The 8,381-nt window shown below is 49.0% G+C and overlaps 2 protein-coding genes across 3 annotated transcripts; both read left to right on the top strand.

Moving 5' to 3' along the window:
• Positions 1-1,931: 1,931 nt before the first annotated feature.
• On the top strand, positions 1,932-6,028 carry LOC120658155 (endoglucanase 24). Of its 2 annotated transcripts, XR_005668536.1 has the most exons (7): positions 1,967-2,391; positions 2,979-3,262; positions 4,030-4,467; positions 4,603-4,750; positions 4,927-5,093; positions 5,252-5,636; positions 5,798-6,028. XR_005668536.1 is itself a non-coding variant. In XM_039936396.1 (6 exons), exons 1-6 carry the CDS (start codon positions 2,172-2,174, stop codon positions 5,579-5,581), a joined length of 1,587 nt encoding a protein of 528 aa, XP_039792330.1. In that variant the 5' UTR covers positions 1,932-2,171; the 3' UTR covers positions 5,582-6,000. The 2 variants fall into 2 exon arrangements, 1 of the variants encoding a protein (XP_039792330.1); XM_039936396.1 differs by having other exon boundaries at positions 1,932-2,391; positions 5,252-6,000.
• Positions 6,029-6,389: 361 nt separating this feature from the next.
• On the top strand, positions 6,390-8,015 carry LOC120662786 (HVA22-like protein i). Its single transcript, XM_039941863.1, has 4 exons — positions 6,390-7,241; positions 7,336-7,434; positions 7,543-7,663; positions 7,782-8,015. Exons 1-4 carry the CDS (start codon positions 7,210-7,212, stop codon positions 8,013-8,015), a joined length of 486 nt encoding a protein of 161 aa, XP_039797797.1. The 5' UTR covers positions 6,390-7,209.
• Positions 8,016-8,381: the final 366 nt, after the last annotated feature.

Here is an 8,381-nt window from a genome sequence, read left to right as displayed (position 1 = left end):
AAGACTTGTTGTGAACTCTTCCACCACATGATCGAAGTCCTGCAAGTTTACATTCTTGCAGACCGCTCGCCAATTCTTCAAAGTTCTGATAAGTTTGAGCATTAGGTCTTTCTCGGATTTCCATGTCATTCCCTGAAAACAGAAATCATTACGTGTTGTCCAAATGCACCACATAAATGCAGCAAAGCAGGAGTTCAAAATTGCATTCTTTTTGTTGCTAGTCCACCATCTAGCTACGACTCAAAGTCAGAGCCTAGGTTTTTGTTAAAGATCTTAGAAAGGTGGCTCCACATAGCTGTAGAGACACAACACTCAAAGAACAAATGACTCACAGTTTCAGTTTCTGTACAAAATAGACAACTGATGTCATCCACTTTCTGCCTTTTGGCTAGGTTAGATCTGGTCAAAGTTTTGTTGTTGGCCATCAGCCACAGAAAAATATGAATTTTAGGAGGAACATTCAACTGCCAAACAACTGGAGTGTAAACTGGCTGTATGCCTCTAAAGCTAACTGTTTTATACATGGAAGACACAGAAAAGTTACCATTGTTTTGAAAAGTCCAAATAATAGCATCACAATCAGTTTCAAAATTGACCGTCTCAACTAAAGAGACAAGTTCTTCCCACATTCTGATCAGTCTAGGCTCAACTCTTCTCCTAAAGGAGACTTCAAAACTGACCCTCCTAAAGAATTTTACACCCCGTCACATCAAAAAGAATCTAGCTGTTTAGTAATGCTACAATATTAAATAAAATCTCGACTTAATTAGATTCATCTTGTGATTTACAACACATTCATGAAATTTTTTTGTAAATATATTTTATTTAATACTCATAAATAGCATGATTCTCTTTAAAAAAGTTTTAGGGATGTGCTGCCACTACTGTTTTTTTTTCATGACGCTGAACGAGCATTTTAGAAGGGGTTCGAATTGCGCATAAAGATATTATATTCCACTAGCGATGCTCCCCTCCCCCAAATTCCAATCCTTGGGATCGATCGCTCTGATCCAAGGCCACATGCATCCCGCGTTGTGAAGAGGCACCCCCCCTCCCGAGCTGCGGAAAAAAGATCCTCTGGACAGTCGCAGCCTCGCAGGAGTCGCCGTCCCAGTTCAGCGCTAACAGTGGCCGATGGATTGGACCGCGGACGAGCGTTACAGCCCATCGGTCCCTGCGATCGCACGCCCTGACCCACCTCACCTGGCACAATTATGCTCTAGCAATCATGTTTTTTTTTTAATCTGTGGTGGAATGACGATCTGAGATCCCGTTGATCGTCTAATGTGCCGCCGAGGCGCCGACGGTGCCGTCAGGATAGTCACACTGCCACACCTGGCGATGACATTACTCTAACGTCCCAGAGAACTCGGAACATGCGACGATGCAAAAGCTTCTGGATGACGGCACGATCCGATGAACATGTGGCAGGCCATTATCCTTTCTACTTTTCTTTCTTGATGAAGTTCAGACAGCACGATCAGATCAGGTCAGGCCATTAGCATTTCGCACTCGGCTGATGCGGCCGTGGCAGCTCGCGGTACGGTCGTGCTCGCGATAGCCGGTCGCTGTTTGCTGCGCGTGAAATGAAAGGCTACGGCGAATCAGGACAGGGCAGCGCGCGCCTGCCTGCCAGCCAGCTGCCCAGCTCCAGGACGATCCTGCTCCTCGCCGTGCACCGCGACGCACGGGTCCTTGCCGCGGTGGTGCACGGCGCGCTCGGTCACTCGCAGCACAGCACAGAGGATCCCTTCTTCCAGCCGACGCAGCAGCCGCTCTCCTGTCGGTGCCCGACGCCTCAGCTCGCCGCACAACCACCTCACCCCCACCCTCTCGGCTCACTGCCGGTGCTGGCCCACCGCGCCAATCATCCACGCGGGCCCACGGGCAGGGACCTCAATGCTTCCCTCTCACTCCTCCGCGACCGTGCACCCAACAATTCCTTTTTATTACTCCGGCTAGTCCGCACACCGCGGCCACCAACCAACCCGGCCAGCCCACGAGCGAAGCCGCGAGCCCATCCGCCGAAACGCCCGGCTGCCGAGCTACTACTACCGAGCTGCCGAGACAAGGCGGCGGCGGCGGCAGCAGCGGCTGCGGCGGAAGGTCTCGACCTACCCCCGGCGCTCGCGGAGGCGGCCGGCCGGCGAATGCGATAGGAGGCGGCGGGGATGGGGTCCAAGTACACGCGCGGGTGCTGCGGGTGGCTGATCGTCGCGCTCATTGCGGCGCTGGTGGCCACGGCGGCTATGTTCGCCATCATGAAGCGCAAGCCCGGGGGGAGGGGGCGCCACATGAAGCCGCTCCCCGTGCCGGGGCCGCCGGGGGCCATCGATTCCAAGTACGGCGACGCGCTCGGGGTCGCGCTCCAGTTCTTCCAGGTCCAGAAGGGTGAGTAGCTAGCCCAACTGCTTAACTAGCCAATGCAATGCTTTCGTTCCATGGCTTGGCCTTCGAAGGCCGCGACGCCTTTCTGACGCCTGGCCCGGAGGCCTTACCGCCTCTGAAGAAGCTCCTTTTGCGTGTGTAGATGTGGCTTCTCCACGTTTGGAGGTGGCAAGACTGGCCATTGACTGATTTTGGTGTTTCGTAGACTCCATTTCTGGAATTCTGCCAATGAATTCCCTAAGTCTTTATTAGTCGTGGTAGAATTTTTACCAATTCCGGTTACCTTTTCATAATGGTTTTGACTCTTTGAATTGGAATTGCTTCACCAAATGCCGGGGCTGTAGAATTTGCTCATTTCTTGAGCTTTCTTGGAGATGGTGGACAGTGTGGCCTCCCAAATCTCACTCGAATTTTCTCCTCCGGCTGCCAAATTGGCCGTTTTGATTTATGTGTTGCTGATTTTGCTATAGATTTAGTGCCTTGGTGGATCCAGTGTCTAATTATGCCCCTCGAATGTTGAATGAGCAATATTTGGTAACACTTTGCTACCGATTTAACTGAACCTGGCCCTTTCTTTTGTACCTGGGCAGCGGGGAAGCTGGAGAACAACCAGATCCCGTGGCGGGGGGACTCGGCACTGACTGATGGGAAGGAAGCGGAGCTGGATCTTTCCAAGGGAATGTATGATGCTGGGGATCATATGAAGTTCACCTTCCCAATGGCATTCACTGCGACTGTGCTTGCCTGGTCAGTTCTAGAGTATGGGGATCAGATGAGCGCGGCGAAGCAACTGGACCCAGCACTCGATGCGCTCAAGTGGATTACAGATTTCCTTATCGCTGCACATCCGTCTGACAATGTGTTATATATTCAGGTTAGAGTTGATTATTACTTGGTTAGATCACTTGGATGTCCTTTAAGCATATGCATTACAAATACGATCTATATTTATTAAAAATTGATCCCATCCTGTCCTGCATCCTGAATTCTGATGGTTCTTGAATAGTATGGGCATGTGGTTTGCTTGAAGTATGGGTGGATATATTGGGGCCTGATGGCATTCAGTTTTTCAGTTGAGGCAAAAGTTTGGTTGGTTAGGAAGCACGAACCCAGGTCAGATGTCATGATCCGGACACCTAATAGTTGGTAGGAACTTCATTGTCTGCTTTGTATGCTTAAACTGACACATTTGTTGTGATCCTTGGCTATGGTTGGGACAGGGCAGGTTCATTGTCCCATTTCCTTCTATTTTGTCTAATAGCCTAAGGAAAATCGATGACTTGTACGTGGGGATGGCAGTCCTATGGTCCTATATCAGGATTTGGGGTGAAGCTGGAGCATGTAAGTTGTAGACCCTTGAGGGAAGGGTGCAACGGGTGCATGCATTTGCAATGTGTGCTCGGATTTAACATGTAAGATGTGAATGTGTGATACCTGAATCATAATATATAATACTATTACATTCCCCCAATAAAATTGTCATGTATGCACTGGTGTATATATCCAATTTGTTTGTTTGAGTATTCTGAGAAACTATAATTTGGGTGGGCAAGGTCGGGTTTAGCAATATTGCAACGCAACAGACACACCATTTTCATTTTGTTTAACCATGTTAACTAACTTTTTGAGGATCGTCACTAGGTTGGTGATCCTGATCTGGACCACAATTGCTGGGAAAGGCCGGAAACAATGACTGAGAAAAGACCACTCACACAGATCAACAAGAAGTCTCCTGGATCTGATGTTGCTGCTGAGGCAGCAGCTGCTATGGCAGCAGCTTCAATGGTCTTCAAATCCAGTGATACTACGTATTCTGATGTGCTTCTTCAACATGCCCAGAAGCTATTTACTTTTGCTGATACTTATAGAGGCCTTTCAAGTGAAAGTTATCCAAAGCTCCAAGACTTCTATAATTCCACTGGTTATGTTGATGAACTTCTATGGGCAGCAAGTTGGCTCTATCATGCCACAGGAGACCAGACGTATCTCAGTTATGTAACTGTACAGAATGGAAAAACTTATGCTGAGTGGGGAAGGCCAACATGGTTCAGTTGGGATGACAAAAATCCAGGCACACAGGTTTGTGTGGGCTAAACTGAGTGAATTTACATTTCAGGATCCAAGTTGCTTATCTGATCTTCCTTTCATATCTTTATAATCCTCTTCTCAATTCAAGTACAAGAACTTAAAGTTCACATTGTCTATTCTGTGCAGGTCCTTCTGTCTAGACTAAATTTCTTTGGCTCCAAACAGATATCTAATGCTGAAAATGAGGGGTTAAAATCGTATAGAGATACTGCAGAAGCTGTCATTTGTGGTCTGATTCCAGATTCCCCGCAAGCCACTGCTAGCAGAACTGGAGGTATATTGTAGTGCCTCTGCTCTTTGATATTACCAGGCTAACAACGATGACACTTGCGTTGCTGTGATCTTAAAGTTCCCCTTTAAAAATACACTGGAGGATTCTATGATTTTTGTCAAAAACAGAATCTGTAGAGTATGTGTGCAGTTTCATCATATTAGTGTAATCTTTTGCAGGAGGATTGATCTGGATAAGCGGGTGGAATTCTCTCCAGCATGCCACGAATTCTGCATTTCTAGCTCTTGTTTACAGCGACTACATGCTCTCAACACGGACAGCGGAAGTGCAGTGCAGTGGAAAGTACTACAGCCCTACTGATATACGCAATTTTGCTGCATCACAGGTGTGCTATGCAAAACCTTAAGAGATACTAAGATTCTGCTATTCTAGATGGGCATGTTGTTTCATATGACATTTGTTAGTTCCTATGTTTTACAAACTACATGGTAAATCAAAAGGCATCATGTAAGTTTCTAATTTATGTTGTCTTGTTGTATCCAGGCTAATTACATCTTGGGAGACAACCCTATGAAGCTTAGCTACCTTGTTGGATATGGGAGCAACTATCCACAGCAAGTACACCACAGAGGAGCGTCAATCCCTGCAGATGCAAAAACAGGCTGCAAAGGATTTGAGTATCTCCATTCACCCAATCCAAACCCAAATGTTGCAATGGGCGCCCTGGTGGGAGGTCCATTCCAGAATGACACTTTCGTCGACTCTCGGGATAATGCTGTACAGACGGAGTCCAGCACTTACAACAGTGGCACTCTTGTCGGTCTGCTTTCCGGTCTGGTCACCACTTCCTCTGTGGCACAGTCATTCACCTAGACTCCTGGAGGCCTCACATATACATGTTTTGGCAATGGCTTTGATCGACATGGAGGTATGCATGTAAAATTGCAGTTTTTTGGCAAGGCCAATGGTAATTCACGATTAGTGACAGAAGCTTGGTCTGCCATTGTTTAGATGGATGGTTAGCACTTAGCAGTAGTCGTTAGTACCACATTTCTTCTGTTTGTATAATCGATGGTACTGCTCCTGCAGATTTTTTGCTGTGTGCTCCTATCTGGTTTGCCGGTGTACCTCTAAGGCTGTTACAAGTAATGTATTTTTCTAGGACAGATTTCATTTGTTGATTCGGTGGTGAGGTGGTTCTTCAAGGCTTTTGTACGGTGAATGGTTGTGAACTCTTCTGCCCTCTCACCTGAAGTGTGCGTTGAGCATGTGAATTCACAGTTGTAGATGAAGGGTACCTGTTCGTGCTGCTTTTACAACTTGTTCACTCCGTTCTAACTTGTACGCGAAATAGGGGGAAGAAGCATGTCTGGCAATGGCCTGCCAATTCATGATTGTTAGCATGTGTTTTTATGGTTGCTGGTGAAAAAGTAGCATAGTCCATGGTGGGGCGTACTGAGAAGTTTCTTCCCTTTTTGTGTCCCAAAGAAAGAAGAAATGGATCAGGGAAGCTGGTGGACATGATTACAGTTGTTCATGCTCAAATGCTTCGTCCAGATGCTGTAGCAAAATAAGATTAGGGCCCAACTTTGGAAAAGTTTAGGGCCGTGTTTGGAATTCGACTAGAATTTTTGCATGTAGCACAATTTTTCTTCGAAAGATCCAATGAAATTCCTAAATTTGAAAAAAGTTTGGGACTGCTTGAGTGCTGTTTGTACTGTATGAAGCAGTACTGGTGTGCAGCCCCTTCGAAATCCCTGTCGTCCATTCCGACCTCATTCTCCCTTGGCATTTTTCTTTTGCAGGTTTTTTCTTTGTAAGGCACAATCTTTTGCATGTGACAACTAGCAAAATTCTTTAGCCGAGTTTACTGTACCAAACAAGCACAGCCATGCGTTGATGGGCTCTCTTCCGCGCGGCGTTCCGCTGAAACCGTTTTCCGGGAGCCCAATCCGGCAATTCCCGATGGCCCCGATGGCGATGGGTGATGGCGCGAACGGACGCGGCGGTTCGGCTTGCTACTCCTTGGCATCCCGCGCGATACAACCGCTTCCCTGCATGTGTTTAACTGCAATACTGCATGCGCCTCTTTCGGTTTGAGTTTATGTTTATCCCAGTTCTTGGAATCCAATCAGACTTCCCCCAAAAAAAGCGACTGCCAGAATCCTTCTCCACAACCCAATCATCGGGAGTATCTTCTGGCCGCACGGTTTGAATTGCATCCTCTCCTTTGATTCCCTTTCAGTAGTCCTGCACGGCAATCGATTGCGCTAACAAAAATTCGAGGGAAGTTTTTAGCACCACCTTGAATTGTTCTGCGCAAGGTTTGATCGTTTCCATTTCCCTTTCATCGCGAATCTGGCCTGTTTCTACTTTCTGGGCATCCCTCATTGATAGCCAGTCGTTGCATCGTTCGCGTATGCTAATTCCCAGCGTCTGAACGCGCTAAATCTTTGAACAGTCTGTTGCAGAGTCTCGTTCTTCCAATTGTACAACTGAAGATGGCGGTATCATTCATCACCAAACTTCTAATGTACAAGCAGCCTTGCAAATTCAGTCTCTTTCCCAACTCGCTTTGGACCCCGATCCAATCTTCTAGTTCTTGGATTCTTTGCTTTGGAATGCAGGTTGGTCCTAGGCTACGCCTACCCGGCGTACGACTGCTACAAGGCGCTGGAACTGAACACGCCGCAGATGGAACAGCTGCGATTCTGGTGCCAGTACTGGTACGCAGACCTATCGAGCATTCAGATTTATCTGCAAAATCACGTATTGCTCCATGTTAATCTTCTGCAGAATACGAGTCTGAACTGTCCATTGTCGGTGCCGTACAGGATTCTGGTCGCGTTCCTGACGGCGCTCGAGAGGTTCGCCGACTGCGCGCTCTCGTGGCTGCCCATGTACAGCGAGGCGAAGCTCGCGCTCGTCGTGTACCTCTGGCACCCAAGCACAACGGTAAGTCAAGTCGCCGGTCGACACCACTCTGAGCACAAGACATTTTTCTTCTGCACCGCATCCGCAGCCGGTCCTTGCCGCGGGGCGAGTCTGAAACCGTTTCTGCGTGGGGCTGCAGGGCGCGGGGCGCGTCTACGACGACTTCCTCCGCCCGTTCCTGGCGGCGCACGAGGCGGACATCGACCGCGGCCTCCTGGAGCTGAGGGCCCGCGCCGCGGACGCGACGGCGTCGCGCCTCCAGGCGGCCGTGGCGCTCGCGCGGGCGGGCCTGCTCGACGCCTTCCGCCGCGTTTCGTCGCGGCTGCAGCTGCCGGCGGCGACCGGAAGCCCCGACGGGCTGCTGCTGCAGTGACCCTGCCGGCTGCCGCGGCGTCCTGTCCCATCACATGTCATTAGTGTACATACGATCGAGACGATTACTATTGCATTGCATGAACTCGGAATCTTGTGGAGTCGTGGTTGAATCGAACCAAGTGCCGCTGGGTTGGAGCTTCTGCATTGACTGCCTACTGTTCCTAGCGTGTTGTCGTCGAGCGAGCGAACGCGCTTGAGCATCCAGTAGATCGCGATCGCTGTTGACGTTTACCTGCAACCTGGCAATCAAGGAACAGCTCGGGCTCGCGAGAACAACACGATCGATTACTGCTCGACACGGACGCGTCGTCACGGTGGCGCCTGCCGTGCGTCCTCAGAGAATCCGACGGCTCCGTCAACGATC

This window comes from Panicum virgatum, chromosome 2N, assembly GCF_016808335.1.
Source record: "Panicum virgatum strain AP13 chromosome 2N, P.virgatum_v5, whole genome shotgun sequence".
NCBI lineage: Eukaryota > Viridiplantae > Streptophyta > Magnoliopsida > Poales > Poaceae > Panicum > Panicum virgatum.
The sequence above is the reverse complement of the archived record's forward strand: the minus strand, read 5'-3'. Positions and strand labels throughout refer to the sequence as shown.